The sequence below is a fragment of the Schistocerca piceifrons genome, chromosome X, assembly GCF_021461385.2.
Source record: "Schistocerca piceifrons isolate TAMUIC-IGC-003096 chromosome X, iqSchPice1.1, whole genome shotgun sequence".
Taxonomy (NCBI): domain Eukaryota; kingdom Metazoa; phylum Arthropoda; class Insecta; order Orthoptera; family Acrididae; genus Schistocerca; species Schistocerca piceifrons.
Genome location: NC_060149.1, coordinates 345,237,685 through 345,262,143, shown reverse-complemented (window position 1 = coordinate 345,262,143; position 24,459 = coordinate 345,237,685). Strand labels below are relative to the sequence as shown.

The following is a 24,459-nucleotide window of genomic DNA, read 5'->3' as shown; positions in this document are numbered from 1 at the left end:
ACTAGTCAGTACTTTGCAGGAAAAATTACATAACAGTCTCCTGAAAACCATACAGGGCCTGTATTTATCCATTCTGAGATGACTGGAAGCTGTTTTGAAAACCAACAGGTTTCCTGTGTTTTTGATGTTTTGATATTTTGATATTTTTGTTCAACCTGTGTAAAGTAAATGCCAGAGAATTTTGATAATAGTTCAGTTGTGTCTCGGTACTGCTTGAGAATGAGTTATCATACAAAACTGGTAGCAGTAGATAAAGTACAAAAGAAGCTGCTCTGGTGCATTATTATTACTTTGAAATTAATTTGATGACTGTAAATTCCTTGGCATCAACTATATTAGGTATAGATCTACTACCCAACATTGACATATGAAAACTTGTACCAGACCAGGACTCAAACCCAGATTTCCTGCTTAAAGCAAGCAGTTGCATTATCTGTGCACACTTCCTGGACCAACCCAAGCTTTCATATGTCGCACCATCTGCGTCCTTATATATTCCACTAAATTCATCACGTAATGCTTGCAATGTTACTTGAATTGCCACAACAGGGAGAATGAGCCAATGAGGAATCAAAAATAGTGTTGTCAATTCCTTGCTGTCTCATTCTCCCAAGATGTACCACATAGAAGCAACACATATACGTCAACATTTTTCATAGATTTCAAGAAATGTAGATGGAAATATCTGTGATACTGGTTCAAGTGCAGATGCTATGAATAGAAAATGTATCTAAACTGGTTCAAATACTTTTGGTATGAGAGGGATGTTGTTAAAATGTTCTTTGTTAAATTTTCGCTTTCAGCAAGCATAACGGCAGGTAACATAAAGCAATTTCAACAGAAGCTGGCACAGAATGGGGTACTGTTCTAGAGCTCAATGTTAGAGGAAATGCTGATTAACAAGGATAATGTTAATGACATCATTCGGGAAGATTTGTATAAGCAGAAGATGTATTCCTAGTTTGTGCCACAAAAAAATTATTGATCAATGATGGGCAATACAGAAAAAATAAGTGTAAGTGTCTTTGACATGTGTGACCAAGTTTCACCTTTCCTTCAAACCAGTAAGAAAGAGGAACATACTTACAGATACTAGTTCGGTCTAGGGAAGGATACCAATCAACATGGCAACAGTTTGTGGATGTCTGCTTCAAGTTTTTCAGATGTTTAAAGACATCTGACTTACGTCAGTTTCTAAAGAAGTCTTTGCTAACAGTTTCCAGCAGCTTTTGCAAGTGTTGTCAAAAGTGAATTATCAACAATGTAGATTGCTTTGAAGACAAGTCTCAGTATTTTGCTTCTATTTTCTGTCATTTTAGTTTTATTATACAATTTTTTGAACTTTTTATACACATCTTGTAGATATGTGTATGATCACTGATTTAACGGCTTTAAGATCAGAAATTTGTATTTACTTCTCCAGGGGTCCAGACATCTGTGCAATATACAAATGAGGAGTTAATACGATATGCTTTAAATTTGTCTAATAATTTCTCAGAAACCTAGACAATGACAGAAAGTTGATCCACACTTTATTTCCATATCTCTTCTGTGATTTTGTATGTCATTGTTTATCTGCAGATGTCTTTTGTGAACAGCCAGAAAATAGTATTAAAGAATAAATTTACGAATACCTAAGGGAAAAGATTTCAAGCTCCCTGGAGGAATGTTAATTTTATATGTCCTTCTGTGTGATTAAGTAGGGTAATAGACTGCCAATAAATGGATTAATCAATCAAAAATCCCAGTGCAGAGGACAGGAAGTATCATTAACAAATTGAATGCTCAGTTAGATTTTGAGCTTCTAGCTGGTCTTTTTGTTGAAAATGGTGAAGGTGGGTCAGAGGCTGCAATATATGTGTAAATTTGCACTTACCTATTCCTTGATGTGCCAGTACACCTCTTTTGTGAATTCAAGTTGTAAGTACCACAGATTACATAATGTGTAACAGCAGTTCAGTGGTCACACATAAACTTATTCAGCTTAATGGAGAATGCATTGGTGCTGATAGTGACTCCTCTTTTAGAGTTTAATAATAATATTTCATGAAAGCAGAACCCACCAACAAACATTCTGATATTCAGATTGCCTGTATTATTAACGTCAAAGCATAAATAGGCATTGTTGTGTTCAAGAAATATTTATTTGGTGCTATTAAACACCTTGCTTTTATTGTCTGAATCACTGTTGGATTAAATCTTCTAGTCCTTGTGGGTACTTCACGTCTGAGAAAACACCACATAACTGATGAAATCATCTCAGGTTATCAGCTGAGCAGCATCATCGTCTTGGAGCAATACTTCAGCAACTTCCTAAATGTCTACTTCAGGCAATGAGTTTGGCTCTGGGATGTGATATTTTATATCTACTGGCTCACAGCCTTCTCTGTTGAGGGAGCATCAGGTGGGACAGTAGTATATTTCTGGGAGAGGGTACCCCAACTGTGGTGGTGGAGGCAGGCAGGAGGGGAGGGGGCTCTCTCCATCTGCTCTTTCCCTATCTATCTCCTCCTCCTGCCTCTCTCTGTCCATCTCCTCCTCCCTGTCTCTCGGCCTATCTGCTCCTCCCCACTTTCTGTCCACCTCCTTCACTTTCCTTTCTCCGACCATCTCATCCTCCTCCCTCTCTCTGTCCATCTCGTCCTCTTTTGTTGCTTTCTCCATCTCCTCCTCTTTCTTTCTCTGTCCATCTCCCCTTCCCTTTCAGTCCTACTCCCCTTCTCTCTTCACAGTGTCACACCCACTGTAATAGGAGGTTTCTGGTTCTTACCCTCAGAGTATTTCTTTCCAAGTACTAAGTAATATTTGTATCAAGTTTAGTTGAAAATGATTCTTTACGAGGAGACTTTTACCGAGTGCATTTTCTGCATATACACATGTCACATATCTGTTTAGTATAACTCACACATATTTGTGCACCTGTATCTCTAGCAAATTTTATCTTCAATTTCACTTTATGATATCATATCTCCTGAACAATGTGTTGTACAATGATATAATTTTGCAGCTGCATTAATTGGGAAGTGTAGCCATAGTTACATGTGCAAATATGCCCTGTCTGTCAAATGTGGCTGAAGAGTGATTGTCTAAAGTAGGCTATTTTGAATGGTGTGGTCCACACTAAGTTTACAGTCCAAAACAATTTAATTGCACTTTGATATTAAATAAACTACAGTTTATGGCCAAATTGAGTCTCATCTACTATAATTTATGCACAGATAAACAGCTAGCCACATACCACAGTCAGCTTGTGGCTTATAATGTGATTGTTCGAGTGCAGTAGCCTAACACTGAAGTGAAAGAAGTTTACACATTACAGGCATTTAATTAACACAATCACTGATCAACTATCTTAAATCACTGTCCTTTCAAGCAGAAATCATATCAACAGTAAAAAGAAAGTGCACAGTAAGTATAATTCGGAAATAACACAGTGCACAGTGCAGTTCTATTGTCACAGTAAACGTTATTGAAGATTAATACAGTTCATGAAGTTAGCTGCAAGGTAACAGTCAATAATTGTAACCAGTCACTGAATTACTGAAAGGTCTCCTGGATTCACAATTTGGATAAAAATTGGCACATTGTACAAATTGTAATTTGTACAGTGTACATTTTTAGACACTGATCTTACTCACATTATACACTTGCACAGACTGACTAAAGTGGCTCCCGGCAGCCTTTATTTTATAATATTACAATAATTAGCAATCCATTCAGCTGTCATTGTCTACTGTATTTTTACAACTTACACTTAAGGATTTCTAGTTTTGAATAACTGGACAGTGGAATAAGATTTGTCTGACCGAAGACTTTTACATAAAACAGTAATTGGTACTGAAGTGTGCTCTCTAGTTTGCCAAAATTTGGTATTCCATTTCAGTAACAATATTTTAGGTAAGAGTGCTAATTACTGAAGCAAAATGGAGACAAAAGTTACTAACATATTTCGAGCATTAGCTGCATAAATGCTTCACTTACCTATGTATACTTTTGATCTACTTTATCTGAAAGTTAACAGTTGGGTGCATGTTTACATATGAACAATCATAAGAAAGTTGCAGTCATTGTTATTTGCAATTAGCACAGATTTTAGGTAAACTAATTACACCAACAGATTGTGATTAACAAAAGGAATGTACTGGATAATAAAGTCAAGTTGGCTAATCCCTGAGTTAATATTTGAAATTTTCGGTAGTGTGCACGAGCACATATAGGTGATAATCTTGAAGATATATGAAAAAAAAATTTCATCTTTCATTTCCTGGAAAAGTATAGAAAAGTATAAATCCATTGCCATAACGTAAGTGCATCTATAACATCCAACAACTAACCTTAAATGTACGAGAATTTAAGATTTTAGTTCTGTATGAGCATAAGACATTTTACTATATTAGTGAGAGTGCTAGATGATGGTTTCTTAGTGTATATAAAAAAAAAAAAAAAAAAAAAAAAAAGGAAGGCCTGAGAAACAGAAAACAATTGACAGTATTAAATAAATCTGATTCATAAAGAAACTTTGATGGAACATAGATCATTTTAGAACAACTATCACTTGCAGAACAAGAAAAATGTCCTTTCCTTTATGGGAATTACATAATATGTGTACAAGATAGGTGGCGATGCAGAAATGATGACATATGGAAGTTTGGGTCTGGAAGTGAGCCATGAAAGAATAGCCAAAGCAGTTAAGGCAAATGCTTATCTAAAGTAGGAAATCCAGGTTCGAGTCCTGGTATGGCACAAATTTTCATTGTCATCATTCCATTATATAGCTGATGGTTGTTCTATTTCATGTATATCATAACAGCTGTAGTCGCAACAGTGCCTGTTCCTTGAGACATGCATGCATGTCTGAAGGATCATTCCATTATTGTTATTAACAGTGGAGTGCAATATTGTATTGGCAATAAATCCTGGTAATTAATATTGTCCCAATATACCAGGCACCTTCTATGTATGATTCACAGTGTCTGTAGTCTTTTTGTTTTTATTTGCGTGAAATGAAGCAACAGGTGAACAGCTGCTGCTCTAGAATTTGTATTAATTGATATTTTTTGGCAGTTTAAAACTATGTGCTTGATTGGAACTCAAACTGGAAACATTGGTTTTCATGGTCAATGCTACCCAGGCACCAACCCATCCTCGCAGATTCAGTTCTGACACTACCTTTTCATTCTTTACTCGCTTCTCAAAATTCTCTAGCATAATTTGCCAAACCTTTGGAGAAGTGGCATAGCCACAGCTTAGGAATTTATTTCCACCTGGGATCTTTCATTTTGCAGCAGAATGTATACTGTGGTTTTGAAACTTCTTGGCAAATTTAACCCAACTGATCATGAGTTCTGGCCATTCAGAACAGTTTTAAACTACTTGCAAGTTTCAAAACAGCAGGCATTGTGCTGCATAGTGAAAGAGCCATTCTATGTTCAAGTTATTTACTAAAATTTGGCATTTAGAATATGAATAATATTTTGGACTGATAAATGTTTTGTGAGGTTCGTGAAAGTTCATTATTGTCTGATATATTCTCTGCAAAAATTCTGAATATTCAGTGATTTTTAATGGCAAGAAACATGGTTTAGGCTGCGAATAAAGCATTTATGTGCATACGAGTGATGTACACATTTGTGAGTCTTGTAAGCAAACGTCTGCGCCTGTATATTACAATTTGTCCAGTATGTAGGTTTGCATGAAAGCAAAACTGAATGTCAAAACATAACACCAAGTTTTAGAAGCTCAAGTGTCAGTAATGTAATATATGCCATTGTTACATAATGCTTTCTGCTACATATTATTGACACATTTGAATGCTGAGATGGAAGTTCTATATTATGGTCTTTTGCTGCAGCAAACTGTAGTTTATAAATATTCTTATTTTTATTCATAATACATTATGTTTCACCAGACAATTGAAGTAGAGGCTCATTATCTATAATGGTGAAACATATTGTATATTATAGTACTTCTCGAGAAGTGCACCTCTGATGAATACTAACTGTTCTCAGGATGGTTAGAGTTTTATAAGAAGTACTGTAAATTGCATCATATTTTTGAGATGGTGTTCTCAAATAACATTATGAGTGAAACCCATAATTTTCCTGCTACAGGGAATGCATAGCCTAGAAATTATTCCTCTTGTAGTTCGTGATCACATGAACTAGTAATAAATGTGAAATGAATTCTGTTTTGATGAGCAGAACTAAAATAATGATCTAGTGCCTCTCTTGATTATATTTGATACTCTAAAGAAGTAATATATTCTAGGGCATAATAAAATGTCATTTCAGTACATACTACAACACCTTTTCAAATAAAATTTCTTCTTTGGTCTCTTGATATAGAATTTTCATTCACACCGCCAGATAATCAATACATAAAATAGGGGAAAGACAATCACTCACCTATAGCAGATAGATGTGTGGCACATAATGAGAAAACAATATTTCTACTAGCTTGCTCAAAAGCTAGTGTGAATACTGTTTTCTGTTATGTGTGTCTACGTTCCACACATCAGTCCACTATAGGTGAGTGATTGCCTTTCCCGTATTTTACATATTTTTCCAGCAAGGAATTTCCATTATCGTTCTGTCTTCTTATTGATAATATTCTGTGAATTCTGATTACTATTTTTTGTTGCCATGTGTTTAGACACATGATACAGTAAATCAACAAATCTACCAATGTCCACTATCTAAAATATTATACAAAAAGTAGAGCATTAAAGTGTTGGGTATGGATAAATAGGCATGAAACAATCAAGTAAAGTGAATAGTTGAGAAGTTCATGACAATAGCACTGAATATGAGTAATAATAATTATGAAATTTTAAACATATCAAAAATGACACCTTTTTCCAGAACCAGGGAGCAAAATACAGAAAGTGGGCATTATCTGGAGATGACAGAATAGTGCACAGGCACCCAAAACCCAAAATTAGGAGAGATCTACAGTATCAAAATTGAGATAAAATTGAGATTTTATGATCACTGGAGTAAGTGACACCTATCAACAAATGTTGATGGCCATGATAGATGCAAGGGATATTATGAAATAAGCACAAAGAAAAATAAATGAAAGTCAGCTGAAATTAATAAGTGCACAGAATAAGTGCCGGCCGCGGTGGTCTCGCGGTTCTAGGCGCGCAGTCCGGGACCATGCGACTGCTACGGTCGCAGGTTCGAATCCTGCCTCGGGGATGGATGTGTGTGATGTCCTTAGGTTAGTTACGTTTAAGTAGTTCTAAGTTCTAGGGGACTGATGACCACAGCTGTTAAGTCCCATAGTGCTCAGAGCCATTTGAACCATTTTTTTGAACAGAATAAGTAAACAAATTAAAGTCAATGTACACATAAAAGAACAGTGGTTTAGGAATAAAATATCATAGGAAACAAGAGAAAAAAGTTTGGAACAAATTAAAATGAAAATTTAAAGAGAAAAGGAGTAGGGAAAGATGAAAGGTAAGAAGAAAATGTGTTAGTCAGTGACTGGGAAACACAGGAAGAAGGAGATTTATTATAGTGAAGATCAAGGGTGCCCATATGATATTTTCTAGGGGATCCTATCCTGCGGTATGGATTATTGTTAATATTTTGGAAGATCAAAGGTGAATTGTAAGTAGCTATATTTGTCCATCAGACCAGATAACAAAAATGATGCTATATCAAAATATACTAGGTCCACGTCCAGTGGTCTCATAATACCAGGTGCTTGAGCAATGGAGCTTATAACCAATGGCAAAGCATATGTTTGTTTACACAACCCTCCAATGAAGCTGAATAGACTATAGCTGTATATTGCCATCTCAAATAACAACTCCTGTAAAATGATTAAACAGTTGGTTTTATAATTATTTTTTATTTACATAGCAGATACATAGAAGGCATGTTGTTTAGTTAGTGGGTGAGGTGGCATTGTTGTTAGTACACTGGACTCACATTTGAGAGGACAGCAATTCAAATCCCCATACAGCCATCCAGATTTAGATTTACCATGATTTCCCTTAATCACTTGCAGGGATGGTTCCTTTGCAAGGGCATGGCTGATTTTCTTCTTCGTCCTTCCTTTATCTGAGCTTGTCATCTGTCTCTAATGATCTTGTCAGTGAAAGGATGCTAAACTCCAAACTTGATTCACATTTTTGATCTTTAATTCTGTTTTCTTTGCACAGCAGACCATGCAACAATACTTGGGGCTGAGTTGGCTGGTAAATTCAGCTATCCACTCCATCTTTTCTACTTGCTTCTTGTGCTGCCACATCTCACTCCAATTTTCCATCAGCAGAAATCAGCAAAATTGGAAGCCTTTGATCAAATATGATATTTGCTACAGCAGATGCTCATACAATACAGTAGTGAAGTGGCAGAAAAAACTGTATAGCTGAAGATTAGTGAGCTGTGAAGGTGACAGTTTTGTGAGCCTGGTGCATGTCTGTTCGGTAGCAGGCATTTCTCTATGGTGCTACTTGGACACAATGACATGCCAGAAATCACACTGTGACAAAAGAATGCATTTACAGTTGTGTGGGCTGAGGGAAAGGCAGCTTCTCTTAAGTACAAAGCAGTAACAAAAGGAGTAGGAAAAATTGCGTACCTCTTCCAGTTAATTCTTAAACTGTTGTTCTTTATAGTTTTCTTTGGTCAATTTTTGTGCCTCCTTTGTGCATACACCCTTGGCAGGAGCTAATCTTGTCATGTCCTCCATACAACCTTGACCTTCAGTGTAGTGAATCAGCTCAAATCACTTCATAAGCAAGGCTTCTGGACCAGATGGCATACCTATTAGGTTCCTTTCAGAGTGTGCTGATGTAATAACTCCCTATTTAGCAGTCATATACAACCAGTCACTCAGTGAAAGAGTCATACTTAAAGACTGGAAAGTTGCACAGGTCACATCAATACTCAAGAAAGGAAATGGAAGTAATCTACTGAATTACAGACCCAAATCACTGGCATTGATTTGCAGTAGGAGTTTGGAACATATGCTGTGTTTGAATAATATGAAGTACCTCAATGAAAATGATCTATTGACATATAGTTGGCTTGGATTCAGAAACTATCATTCTTGTTCAACATAACTGTTGCTTTATTCTCATGACATAATGAGCTTTATTGACATATGATCTCAAATTGCTTCCATATTTCTAGATTTCCAGAAGGCTTTTGATACCATTCCTTACAAGCAACTTCTAATCAAACTGTGTGCCTATGGAGTATCACCTCAGTTGTGCAACTGGATTCATGATTTTGTATCAACAAGGTCACAGTTTGTGGTAATTGACAGAGAGTCATTGAGAAACACAGAAGTGATATCTGGGGCTCCCAAAAGAAGTGTTACAGGCATTCTGATTTACCTAATCTATATAAACAATTTAGGAGACAATCTAAGTAGCTCTGTTACATTGTTTGCAGATGATGCTGTCATTTACCATCTTGTAAAGTCATCAGAAAATCAAAACCATTTGCGAAATTATCTAGACATGATACCTGTATGGTGTGAAAAGTGATAACTGACTCTTAGTAATGAAAAGTGTGAGGCCATCCACAAGAATACTAAAAAGAATCAATTAAAATTTTGTTACATGATAAATCACATAAATCTAGAGGCTGTTAATTCAAATGAATACCTAGGGATAGAAATTATGAACAACTTTCCTTGGAACAATTACATATACAGGGTGTTACAAAAAGGTACGGCCAAACTTTCAGGAAACATTCCTCACACTCAAATAAAGAAAAGATGTTATGTGGACATGTGTCTGGAAACGCTTAATTTCCATGTTAGAGCTCATTTTAGTTTCATCAGTATGTACTGTACCTCCTCGATTCACCGCCATGATTTCATACAGGATACTCTACCTGTGCTGCTAGAACATGTGCCTTTAGAAGTACGACAAAACATGTGGTTCATGCACGATGGAGCTCCTGCACATTTTAGTCGAAGTGTTCGTACGCTTCTCAACAACAGATTCGGTGACCAATGGATTGGTAGAGGCGGACCAATTCCAAGGCCTCCATGCCCTCCTGACCTCAACCCTCTTGACTTTCATTTATCGGGGCATTTGAAAGCTCTTGTCTACGCAACCCCGGTACCAAATGTAGAGACTCTTCGTGCTCGTATTGTGGACGGCTGTGATACAACACACCATTCTCCAGGGCTGCATCAGCCCATCAGGGATTCCATGCGACGGAGGGTGGATGCATGTATCCTCGCTAACGGAGGACATTTTGAACATTTCCTGTAACAAAGTGTTTGAAGTCACGCTGGTACGTTCTGTTGCTGTGTGTTTCCATTCCATGATTAATGTGATTTGAAGAGAAGTAATAAAATGAGCTCTAACATGGAAAGTAAGCGTTTCCAGACACATGTCCACATAACATATTTTCTTTCTTTGTGTGTGAGGAATGTTTCCTGAAAGTTTGGCCGTACCTTTTTGTAACACCCTGTATAGTGTGGTGGGGAAGGTGAATGAAACACATGTGTTTTATTGACAAAACACTTAGGAAATGCAGTAAATTCACTAAGGAGATTACCTACCCTACATTTGTGTCTCCTTTGCTAGTGTATTGCCTGCACAGTATGGGATCCTTACTAGATAAGATTGACAGAGAACATAAAAAAATGTTCAAAGAAGGGGAGCTCATTTTGTATTATCGCAAAAGAAGGGAGAGAGCATCATGGATGTGGTATGTGAGTTAGGTTGGCAACCATTGGGACAAAGGCTTTTTTCATTGTGGTGAGAACTTTATATAAAGCCCATAGCTCATGTTCACGTTCTTGCTTCCTGAGCACATGGTCCCAAGTTTGATTCCCAGCAGAGTCAGGGATTTTCACCTGCTTCGAGGTGACTGGGTGTTTGTGTTGTCCTCTTCACTTCATCACCATTCATGAAAGTGGCGAGATTGGACTGAGCAAAGGTTGGGAATTTGTAAGGGTGCTGATAAATGTGCAGTTGAGTGACCCACAAACCAATCATCATCATCATCATCACCTTTATATGAAATTTCGATCGTCTACTTTCTTCTCCAATGGCAAAAATATTTTGTTGGCCTCCACCTATGTTGGGAGAAATTATCATAATAATAAAATAAGACAAATCAGAGCTCGCACAGAAAGATTTAACTTTTTATTTTTCCCACATGCTGTTCAAGAGTGGAATGGTAGAGAAATAGTTTGAATGTGGTTTGATGAACCCTCTGTAGGCACTCAAGTGTGAACTTTAGAGTAGTCATGTGGATGTAGATATACTACTGTTGTCTCTCTCTCTCTCTCTCTCTCTCTCTCTCTCTCTCCCCCCCCCCCCCTCCCTCCCTCCCTGCCCCCTTCCCCCTCCACCTCCCCCTCCCTCCCTCCTTCCCTGTGCTGCTCCATCAACAGATTATAGATATTTTATGATTCATATTTATATGACTAATGTGTAATAAAAATAGTAAAAATTTTGAATTAAGGCATTATCACAATATGTCAATGGCATCATTCAAAATGTGTATAATTATGATAATAAACACATCACATTACAAAAAGATAACTTGAAAGGAGACCGAGATGAGAGACAACAACTGAATTGGACTGTAATGGTTTCTTGAAAATGTTGCCATTTGATACACTAACAGGAACAGCAGAGGAACATTTGAAGCGTGTTAAGATGTGGAACTGGAGATATCAACAGTTACAAATGTTTACATTATTATGTAAATTTCACTTCTTGGGAAAAAGCAGTTACCATGCTGAAAATATTGCCCAGGAAGCATGTTATTTTGCTACGAGGACATGTCTTGAGATAAAATGGCTATGAAGCTGTAGTTGATTATGAATACTGTATGGCAATGGAAAATTTCTGTATAAGAATTTAATTTTTGATACAATGGATGCTACACTGGCTGATAAATGTGCAAAATATACATGATTTCAAGTTCCACAAGAATTTATCACATGGATAATACTCATTTAGTTGAACTTAACATAGGAAGCCAGCAGATTAATGTAACAGCAATTCATCACATTTGAAGAATTGGTATTGAAACTGAAAGCACTGTGATAAAAAGGAAAGATACTGGTATAATATAAATTCTCTTAGATTTATTGGTATCTAATTTTTAAGTGGCCCTGATAGCATTGAAATTGTAAAGATATCTGTACAATAATACTAACAGATGAAGTTTTTTACTTCCTAAGTGATAAAATTGTTATTGAGCTGAGTTTGTATCAAATTTCATTGACATACTATGCCTGAAAACACAGTATCCCTTCTCATGCCAAGTGTTTCTCCAGTGAATATTATTCATCATTTGTTTCAAGGAAGAGTTTTGATCACAGAAGAATCCAATACAGAGTGAGAGTAATCACAATGAAACTAAATAACTTTTCGTATAATTTCAGCCTTTCCTGTAAGGTGGTGTTCAGATGAGTCATTACATTTCAGATATCACCACAAAACATTAGAATTGTTTCAAGAGTAATGTGGATTCTGATTCAGTTTCAGGAATTGGCTTATCGACTCCCCACCTTTCCCGCCGCCGCACATCTGAAACACAACAGTCATCAGTGACATCGACAACAGCAGTAGCTGTTCAGTATGACGAACGAGATGATAACCTTCACAGTATCCCCAGTGTGCCTATCCCTGCTACCCCACAACAAGCACCTCTGTCAGCTTTAAGCCAAGCGACCGAATCATCCTATTACACAACACCTTCACCCCCCATACATTCCAGTCCTCTGCAGCGAGTAGATATGTACCGACAGCATCAGCAGACTGCTGACCATTCATTGGTCTATTCCCATGTAGGTGCTCAACAAACAGTATTATCGACAGGAAGTTACCAAACTCCCGGTCACACTCGGGCCGAGTACACTGGCTCACCAGCTTGGACACAACCTGGGAGGGAACCTGATGTCTACGCAATGATAAATCAGCTGAGCAGGTGTGTAAACTGTGAAAGGATAATAATTTCTTTTTTATTTTAGTAATTTTTTATTGTTATAATTATTAACTTAAAATGTGTTTCATTTATTTTATTTGATGTGAAAAAATCTGAATATTAGCAAAAGACAAGTGCACATTCACTTTTAGCAATAAGATCCCTTGGCACTCATTTTCACCGTGACTAAAGCAATGATCTATAAATTCTGCAGCCACAGTATTACCAAGTGACTCACTTTTATTCTCTTGGTACTATTTTATTTTGTAAGTTTATTGTTTGTAGATTAACTTTCCTTAAAGTAAGCCTATCATTCTCATATTCTTTTATAATATATCACTTATTCATGACACCATTTTGATGTCACTTTTTCCAGCGTTATAACGTGTTGCATTACTCCATTTCTTTATGTAGTCAGATATGGTAATTGAATGTCCTGGTAGAATGTGAATAATTTAAGAATGAAGGTAACAGTACACTCAATAGTAGAGGCATTGAGTCATTGACAGGCACAGCAACAAGACTGAAAACTTTCCAACATTCAGACAAGTCCTTTTTAAAGCTATAGTGCATATGCATGCAAAATCACGCCAGGACTGAAGTTCTGTAGCGTGACTGGGGTCAGAGACTGTATCATGTAGAGTGAGTAAGAAGAGAATGGAGGCAGCAAGCAAGAGAGAGGGTTGCAGAAGAGTGGCAGATGGCTCAGACATAGGCAACATGTGCATGGGATATAGGAATGTGGGAGAGAGAGGCAGTAGGTGCACAGGATAAGAATGTAGCATAAGCACCAGCAGTGATGAGTTCCTGCAGGGCACAGTGATGATGGTGTGGAGAGACTACAGCTGTAAGGATTACAGGAATGAAGGATGTGTTGTGAGGACAATGCCCATCTGTGTACTCCAGAAGAGCTAGTGTCAGGAGGAAGGATCCAGAGTACACAGACTGTTAAGCAGCCATTGGAATTGGGAGTGTCATGCTCAGCATTGTGTTCTACTACTGGGTGGACAACTTTGCTGTTGGCTACAGTTTGGTCATTGCTGTCTGTTCAGGTGGACAACTTTACCTGGCCACACCCATGTAAAATGGGTAACCAGATTGGCATAGGATGTGCCAACTGGGTGTATCAGACAGATCTTGCACTGTCTCTCCCACAGTGGTATGACACATATGACAAGGGATTGGGAGTGGGTGGGGCATAAGAGTGGACTGGTATATTGCTTAGATTGTGCAGGCTGCCGAATCCACTCTTTTGCCCCACCATTGTCGTGTGCTGCATCAACTCTGTGGTCACATTACTATCCCGTGCACCTGCTACCTCTCCCTCCCACAATCCTATCATGCACTTCTGCTCCCTCTGAGCTGTCAGTCACCCTTACCCAACCCTCCCTGCCACTGCCCACCTCCTTACTCACCTCACTTACCACACACAACACAATCCCTCACCAAATCTGGCTCCAGAACGGCAGTCCTGGCATTGTGTGTTCACCCAGCACAGTGTAGTCACAGGTCTGAAAGCTAGCAAGTTTTCTGTCATGTTTATGTACCGGTCAGTGCCTCCACTATTTGGCAAGTCATTACCTATAATCTTAAATTATTTATATAGTCAATATAGACTGCATTATGTCACTTAATCTAAAATATTGTTTTCAATAATTTCATTACCTTAAAACAATTTTTATCTCTTAATTAATATTATTTAACATACGCCTGTTGCCCACAGGCAAGTGCAGGCACTAGAACACAGTGTAGCTAGTGATGTGAGAATGATACTTAGTATTCTGAAGCAACAGCAGCAACAGGGTCACAGCTCTGAATCATCTGGCTCATCAGTCATACCTGATGTGCGAGAGGTAAGTGATGCAGCTTAGCTGCAACTGACTCTGCTAAATATTTGTTTAAATTTTGTAAATGGTAACTCATTTTTATTTCTCATTAAATAGTATAGCTGTGGTATCTTCATGTGTGTAATATTCTAATTTGTAATTTTAATATCTGGTTCAAAGTCTTCTTCTGACTTTGGCCAGAGGTCAGGAAGATCCTCCCGAGATCATGCTCCTAGTGCCCAGAGAAGTTATAGTGCATCTCACGAGACTCCAGCTTCATTGCCTTCAAATAATTTCAGGTAATGTAATACCTGTTTAACAAAAAAGCACCAATTATTAGTTGTTTGCAATTTTTTGTTAATTCTCTGTGCTAATTTTCATTCACCCTATGGCTGACCTCTTGTCTTTCCCTGCACCCATTTTTACCACAATCTTGTTATGTAGTTACTTTTGGTATTGTGCTGATATTTTTGAAGGAGAAATCTTTGACTATAGTTTATCGATAATAAGAATGAGATCTTTAGATATGGTGTACAAGTTGGATTGTTTAAAGGACAGGAAAAAGGAAATTAAGTTGTCTCCTTTTCAAATGATCCATTCCATGACTGCTTTATGGAAACCACAGTGAAGTAAATCAGAATGGGTGGATGGGGATTTAAACACTGCACCTTCCAATTATGAGATCTGACACGCACACACACACACACACACACACACACACACACACACACACACACACACACACACACACACAACTACTAGACTGCAATTGGTGTATAAGTTCACAGTACGGTTCTCAAGTGAAACTGCAAACACTCTCTGAATAGGTACTTCAGAGGTAGAAACATACAGAAAGAGAGGGGGAGAGAGAGAGAGAGAGAGAGAGAGAGAGAGAGAGAGAGAGAGAGAGATAATAATTTAGCACTAATATATTGTTCCCCTGTTCATCATATATAGTCCCTAATTATAATTTTAATCCTCCGTAAACTATATATTTACCACTACAACTTACATTACTGTTTATTTAAGTTTATTTAAGATAGAAATTTGTAGATAAACTACTATTGTAGCAAATATCATTACTTAATATGCTCCTGCAACTGGGGCTAAGTGTGCTTTCCTCTAACATTGCTCTGAGCAAGATTTGGCACTTCAGCTACCTTATTACAACTTTCAATAAAGAAGGTACACTGATTACATAGTACAGATTATGACTGATTCCCAAATCCTTAGCCAATAGCTCTGTAAAACTCATATTAAATCATAACTCTAAGAGTTATTCCCAACAAATGTTTTTGTAGTGTGTTCTCTCTGACTGTCTTGATGTAATTTTCTTACTTTCTTATACTGTCTTCATGCTTTCATATTTTATTATATTAAACTGATGCAGACAATATTCTATGTAAACAACCAGTGCTGAAAACTGTCAGTCATTTCTAAACTTTGGTAATTGTTAAAAAAAGTTTATTTTCTATAGCTGTGGTCCAGCAAAAATTTTCATCTGTTACCATTGAGTTATTTCAATACCTCATTTCAGAAAAGTCAGAAAATTCTTTCTTCAAAAACATTTTAATTTGAATGAGGAATAATAAATTGTATTTGATTATGTTTACTGTGTTTAATGAAATATTAAACAGTTTACATTAAACTTTAAAAAAAAATGATTATCAACAATACAATGAAACGAATTTTACATTGGGCTTTTTATGAATAGAGTATGAAGAAGTAAGCAATTTGTATATTGGACAATACCTTCAGTGATTTCATAAAGTTCCTACTGCGATGTGAGATGGGAGACCAAGCCATATGCAATGTATGGAAAAAATCTGTTTATTCTATTTTTTAGCATAATTGATTGTTCATTCAATAAGTAAACCCAATTTTGAAGAGATTATAATGTATCATGTGAAATATACACACATCAAAAAAAGTTTTGCTTCACCCCAGTTCCCAGAACTCCTTAAGATAGACATCAACTGTGGATATTGTATCACAGACACAATCCCTTTGACTGATCAGAGATGTCACTAAACCTGCCCAAAGATGTAAACAACCATGCATAAGCAGCACCTACAGCCAATCAGTTCCAGTCATTCCATCAGGAAGGAGGTACACAGCTCGTGTTGTTTGTAGTTCAACCATGCCTAGACAGTCAGTACGGCAGTTCAATTACATCCGCATTGTTTCTTTGTGCCAGGAAGGGCTCTCAACAAGGGAAGTGTCCAGGCATCTCGGAGTGAACCAAAGCGATGTTCTTTGGACATGGAGGAGATACATAGAGACAGGAACTGTTGATGACATGTCTCGCTTAGGCTGCCCCAGGGCTACAACTGCAGTGGATGACCACTACCTATGGATTATGGCTCAAAGGAACTCTGACAGCAACACCACTATGTTGAATAATGCTTATCGTGCAGCCACAGGATGCCATGTTACGACTCAAACTATGCACAATAGGCTGCAAGACGCGCAACTTCACTCCCGAAGTCCATGGCGAAATCCATCTTTGGAACCATAACACCATGCAGCATGGTACAGATGGGCCCAACAACATGGAGAATGGACCGCTCAGGATTGGCATCATGTTCTCTTCACCGATGAGTGTTGCATATGCCTTCAACCAGACAATCACCAGAGATGTGTTTGGAGGCAACCTGGTCAGGCCGAATGCCTTAGACACACTGTCCAGTGAGTGAAACAAGGTGGAGGGAGGTTCCCTGCTGTTTTGGGGGGCACATTATGTGGGGCTGACATACACTACTGGTGGTCATGGAAGGCACCGTAATGGCTGTACAATATGTGAATGCCATCCTCCGACCGATAGTGCAACCACATTGGCAGCATATTTGTGAGGCATTCGTCTTCACAGACAACAATTCATGTCCCCATCATGCACATCTTGTAAATGACATCCTTCAGGATAATGACATCACTCGACTAGAGTGGCCAGCATTTTCTCCCAACATAAACCCTGTCAAACATGCCTGGGATAGATTGAAAAGTGATCCACCAACCACTCTGACAGATCTATGCTGAATTGCCATTGAGGAGAGGGAAAATCTGGACCAACAGTGCCTTGACGAACTTGTGGATAGTATGCCACAACAAATACAGGCATACATCAATGTAAGAGGACGTGCTACTGGGTACCAGTGTGTACAGCAATCTGGACTACCACCTATGGAGGTCTCACTGTATGGTGGTACAACATGCAATGTGTGGTTTTCATGAGCAATAAAATGGGCAGAAACGATGTTTATGTTGATCTCTATACCAATTTTCTGTACAGGTTCCGGAACTCTCAGAACCAAAGTGATGTAAAACTTTTTTTGATGTGTGTATTTCATTAAAATGTGAAGCACATAAAAGTTTCAGCACACTACAAAATATAAGATTTTACTTTGACCATCTGTAGCAGTGTAATTATTAAAGTCTATGAGTAAACAAACACACTGTTAAGTTGTTGTTAATGACCATGGTAATTCAAAGACTGTCATATGAAAGTATCACATACAGTTCAAAATGCATGTTTCAGTTTGCTTGTAAGTTCTAATTATATAATTTTTATGTTACCGGGACTATTATATATACCCATGTGAAAGAAACATTTGTCTGTAACTGATGACTGTCACTGATTGTCAGCTAGGTGTCATAGTTTCTGTGTAAATTTTATTACCATTGTTATTCATGATACACTCAACTTAATAGCAGATAAAAAGCATTTGCCACTTTGAAACCGCTGGGAACCTCAATGTTTATGATCAACAGATATCAGTCCACTGCTTTTGAGTATAAATAAGAGTGCATTATGTTGGACATCAAAAGTGTTATATTGTCCATGCTGAGGTATCTACCATGGCACTGCATCATACCTGTTCAGGTCGTACACCCCTTACTGGAAATGGCTTGTAATGGGCAGCATAGGTATGTTGCGGCCCATCGATGGTCGCACCCGGGAATTCAGTTGGCAGAGCTAAAACTGATACCTACCATGCCGTATTTTGTCATGAGGCTGAGCAAGTTCAATAGGATAGCATTAGTTTATTCACATAACTTATAGTACTTTGATGGGTGCAGTGTAGTGTCGGCATGCCACCCACAGCGCTGTTCCATGAGTCCAGCCGGCTCAGCAACTCCTGGTATGCTGACACCACTGCTCCGTCATCAAGGCCACTCAGCTGGAAGTCGGCCGTGCTCTGCCTAGTTGCTGCCCACTGATGCGTCACATCTTGCGCCACGTAGCTGCCTGCGATTCCAGAGACTGCTACAGTCCCTGGTCCTTGCCGCCCTCCATCCCATTTGGCCTGCTCTGTCCAACCATGGGACGAAGGTGGATGTACTGGTCACGCATGGCCCTCGGCCGCTGCTGCTCCCAGGACAGGACCAGACTCGAACACGTGCCCTCCTGGATGCGGTGCCGCAACTTGCCACTAGTGGTGCTTGTCGGATGGCAACACCCACCGTCGTCTCCGGTGCTGCTGCAGCAGTGCCACACCTCCCGCAGTGTATGCTTTGCACAGACCCTGGTGCGCCAGGTGGGAAGTGAACGTGGTCCGTCCTGGACCCACTGCAGACCACTGTCACTGTCCTCCTTCAGGCAGACTGTGGAATCTCCAAGTACCCAGCTGCCATTCTGTCCCACCCCAGTGTTGTGTCCCCAGATGTGGAATACAGCACGAACAAGTACATAGAAACAAAGTACAGGTTTACACAGAATGTTTACAACATCGTTGCCAGACTGGCCCCATAAGCATAGACCAGCACAGGTCCAACCTGATTCTCGACTGACCTGGCACCCCCTCCAGCTAAAAGTGCCCAACTATTTATACTGCTTTTCCCCTTGCTTCTGACGTAGCATCAGAGAGAGACAGAAACTATGGCAAGGGTAAATTTCCATATGTCAGCCACTTACATATTGTCACTCCTGGCTCTGGCCTACTGCCTTGCCTCATACATCGCAATTACTTAAAGCAATGCTGCAGTTCCCTGCCTCGCTGTTACTTTACTCCAAACAAATTGTATGTGCAATACGTCGCTGCAACTCCACATCATGTTTACCCTGTCTGGCCTACTGGCTGCCGACTATTACCACACACTGCCAGCGGCCCCAGACTTCATCAGCCAACTGTGACTTTACTGAATTTTAACAAAATTCCCCTTTCCTACAACTAATACTAGTGCAGCAGGTAGTTGGTCATGCCTATAATGAAATGCTGGAGCTTGTAACTTGGGAATTCTCCACTGTCTTCAAAACAGATAGGAGGCAATATTTTAACCCAATAAAATAAGTGACCCATCTTGAATTTCTACTTCTGTTTTGGCTCTGACTCCTCTTTTATCAACAAATGCATGCATGTGTGGAATTTGGTTTGTCAGATCATGGAAGCTCCAAAGATAATCTTATAGCTGAGTCTCTTAGAAAAAAGCACATGGGCAAAGACTGATAAAACGAGACATGTTCAGTGGATTAGGGAGAGTGAAGCTCTTATCTGAAATTTAGAAGAGACATTGCAAATCATTATTCAGTGTCTGCAATGTAGACAATAGCAAACAGTGGCAGGAAATAGCACAATGCTACAACACTGGACTTGTGACTAGGAATACCTATGCTGCCCATTACAAGCCATTTCCAGTAAGGGGTGTACAACCTGAACAGGTCTGATGCAGTGCTGTGGTAGATACCTCAGTGTAGGTGCTTATATATGGACAATATAACACTTTTGATGTCCAACATAATGCACTCTTATACTCAAAAGCAGTGGACTGATATCTGTTGATCATAAACATTGAGGTTCCCAGTGGTTTCAAAGTGGCAAATGCTATTTATCTGCTATTAAGTTGAGTGTATCATGACTAACAGTGGTAATAAAATTTACACAGAAACTATGACACCTAGCTTATAATCAGTGACAGTCATCAGTTACAGACAAATGTTTCTTTCACATGGTTATGTATATCAGTCCTGGTAACATAAAAATTATATAATTAGAATTTACAAGCAAAGAACTGTATGCACTGTATGTGATACTTTCATATGATAGTCTTTGAATTACCATGGTCAATAACAACAGCTTAACAGTGTGTTTGTTTACTCATAGACTTTAATAATTACATCACTGCCTGATTCTCATAATTTAGGTTTTCAATCATTTTCTCAAATATCTTCCAGCAAATACCATTATGCTTCCCTCGATAATGGCGTGGCAATATCCTTCTCTACTGATCTTTAGTGGAGCCAGTACCTTATCTCCAGTGACCTCATTCTTGATTAACTGTTAAATTTAACCCTTTTATCCATTCAGTTCTCCTGACACTGTTGAGTAAACACATGTTTGACTGAGCTTGGTAAGTTGGGATGCATTGTATAGAGGAGGCAGCTACTCATGCAGCAAAGAACAAGTAATGAGTATATAGTCCTCTTATTTTAAGCAACTTACCATGGAGATCCAATCTGCATTCCTTCATGGAGAGTTCATTCCATCTTGAAAACAGTAGTAAAAAATTTGGCTTATTGTTTAAGACTGAATACAAACAGTGAAAACATAACCTGTACATTATTAAAAAAATAACTAAATAAACTTCAGGGTACATTTTCAGAATTAGTCTTGGTTATCAGTAGCAATATAAGTAGTAATAATTAGGGAAGTAAATCCAGGTTGAGCCACATTTAAGTGGCGGTAAACTCATCAGCACTGAGTAGAATATTTGGTGCAAACGCTGATTGACCTGCAAGGTAAGCTGTGCAGTTGTCGAGAGGGACTTTCAGGTTATCAGTGTTTTGTTCAAGCTTGGGCAAAACAATCTGATTGAACAAGCAAAAATTTCTATATTGTTTTACTGTGCTACATGTGTCACCATTAGATTCATTGGCAGCATAATAAGATTTGGGCTTTACTACATAAAGTATTTTAAGATGGAACCAAACATTAATTTAGATCCTGGAAAAGTAAATCTTTGGCTAAAATTTGTGTGAAGTATTTTTTAGAAAATACGGTGTGAAAAAGGTGCCCTGAAAACTGCAGTGTGACTCATTTTGGAATAGTGTTGCTCTGTCTTTGGTTTGTTAGGAAGGTATTAGTTTGTTCATTGGGTCTTTCGCTTGATATATCAAAACAACAAGTACCTCAGTTCACAGGCTATTAAATTAATTATAGTGTAACGATAAGTGAAAAGTATGTATCATTGGTAAAGTGTTAGACTGCAGACCCAAAGGTCTCAGCTACAATTCTTAGTATGTCCCAGGATTGTTATGTGTCATGTTTCCCTTCTTTCACCTTTGTCAATGTTTGTTAATGGAATATTCTGAGTTTTACCATAGTTCAGAATTCATGTTAAACTGTACTTCCCCCTATAACTGGCTTGGTACATCAGTTCAAAGGCCAGAGGGTGACAATGGCATGCCAACTCTAACAGGCTCATGCATAGTAAAGCACTGTGGTGTTCAAACCAACCTTCTACATCTACATATCTACATTTATACTCCACAAACCACCCAACGGTGTGTGGCAGAGGGCACTTTACGTGCCACTGTCATTACCTCCCTTTCCTGTTCCAGTCGCGTATGGTTCGCGGAAAGAACGACTGTCTGAAAGCCTCTGTGTGCGCTCTAATCTCTCTAATTTTACATTCGTGATCTCCTCGGGAGGTATAAGTAGGGGGAAGCAATATATTCGATACCTCATCCAGAAACGCACCCTCTCGAAACCTTACCAAATAACCCTGTGACGAAACGCGCTGCTCTTCTTTGGATCTTCTCTATCTCCTCTGTCAACCCAGTCTGGTACGGATCCCACACTGATGAGCAATACTCAAGTATAGGTCGAACGAGTGTTTTGTAAGCCACCTCCTTTGTTGATGGACTACATTTTATAAGGACTCTCCCAATGAATCTCAACCTGGTACCCACCTTACCAACAATTAATTTTATATGATCATTCCACTTCAAATTGTGCTGCACACATACTCCCAGATATTTTACAGAAGTAACTGCTACCAGTGTTTGTTCTGCTATCATATAATCATACAATAAAGGATCCTTCTTTCTATGTATTTGCAATACATTACACTTGTCTATGTTAAGGGTCAGTTGCCACTCCCTGCACCAAGTGCCTATCCACTGCAGATCTTCCTGCATTTTGCTACAATTTTCTAATGCTGCAACTTCTCTATATACTACAGCATCATCCGCGAAAAGCCGCATGGAACTTCTGACACTATCTACTAGGTCATTTGTATATATTGTGAAAAGCAATGGTCCCATAACACTCCCCTGTGGCACGCCAGAGGTTACTTTAACGTCTGTAGACGTCTCTCCATTGATAACAACATGCTGTGTTCTGTTTGCTAAAAACTCTTCACTCCAGCCACACAGCTGGTCTGATATTCCGTAGGCTCTTACTTTGTTTATCAGGCGACAGTGCGGAACTGTATCAAACACCTTCCGGAAGTCAAGAAAAGTAGCATCTACCTGGGAGCCTATATCTAATATTATTTTCTGGGTCTCATGAACAAATAAAGCGAGTTGGGTCTCACACGATCGCTGTTTCCGGAATCCATGTTGATTCCTACATAGTAGATTCTGGGTTTCCAAAAACGACATGATACTCGAGCAGAAAACATGTTCTAAAATTCTACAACAGATCGACATCACAGATATAGATCTATAGTTTTGCACATCTGCTCGATGACCCTTCTTGAAGACTGGGACTACCTGTGCTCTTTTCCAATCATTTGGAACCTTCCGTTCCTCTAGAGACTTGCGGTACACGGCTGTTAGAAGGGGGGCAAGTTCTTTCGCGTACTCTGTGTAGAATCGAATTGATATCCCGTCAGGTCCAGTGGACTTTCCTCTGTTGAGTGATTCCAGTTGCTTTTCTATTCCTTGGACACTTATTTCGATGTCAGCCATTTTTTCGTTTGTGCGAGGATTTAGAGAAGGAACTGCAGTGCGGTCTTCCTTTGTGAAACAGCTTTGGAAAAATGTGTTTAGTATTTCAGCTTTACGCGTGTCATCCTCTGTTTCAATGCCATCATCATCCCGGAGTGTCTGGATACGCTGTTTCGAGCCACTTACTGATTTAACGTAAGACCAGAACTTCCTAGGATTTTCTGTCAAGTCAGTACATAGAATTTTACTTTAGAATTCACTGAACACTTCACGCATAGCCCTCCTTACACTAACTTTGGCATCGTTTAGCTTCTGTTTGTCTGAGAGGTTTTGGCTGCATTTAAACTTGGAGTGAAGCTCTCTTTGCTTTCGCAGTAGTTTCCTAACTTTGTTGTTGTACCACGGTGGGTTTTTCCCGTCCCTCACAGTTTTACTCGGCACGTACCTGTCTAAAACGCATTTTACGATTGCCTTGAACTTTTTCCATAAACACTCAACATTGTCAGTGTCGGAACAGAAATTTTTGTTTTGATCTGTTAGGTAGTCTGAAATCTGCCTTCTATTACTCTTGCTAAACAGATAAACCTTCCTCCCTTTTTTTATATTCCTATTAACTTCCATATTCATGGACGCTGCAACGGCCTTATGATCACTGATTCCCTGTTCTGCACATACAGAGTCGAAAAGTTCAGGTCTGTTTGTTATCAGTAGGTCCAAGATGTTATCTCCATGAGTTGGTTCTCTGTTTAATTGCTCGAGGTAATTTTCGGATAGTGCACTCAGTATAATGTCACTTGATGCTCTGTCCCTACCACCCGTCCTAAAC

The 24,459-nt window shown here is 38.8% G+C and overlaps 1 protein-coding gene across 1 annotated transcript in view; it reads left to right on the top strand.

The window, feature by feature from the left end:
* LOC124721780 (potassium voltage-gated channel subfamily H member 2) overlaps positions 1–24,459 on the top strand; it is an 887,059-nt gene that overhangs the window by 827,797 nt on the left and 34,803 nt on the right. The window contains exons 16-18 of the mRNA XM_047246894.1: positions 12,476–12,923; positions 14,644–14,773; positions 14,927–15,045. Of these exons, the coding sequence (XP_047102850.1) occupies positions 12,476–12,923; positions 14,644–14,773; positions 14,927–15,045 (697 nt within the window). The remainder of the gene's footprint in view (positions 1–12,475; positions 12,924–14,643; positions 14,774–14,926; positions 15,046–24,459) is intronic.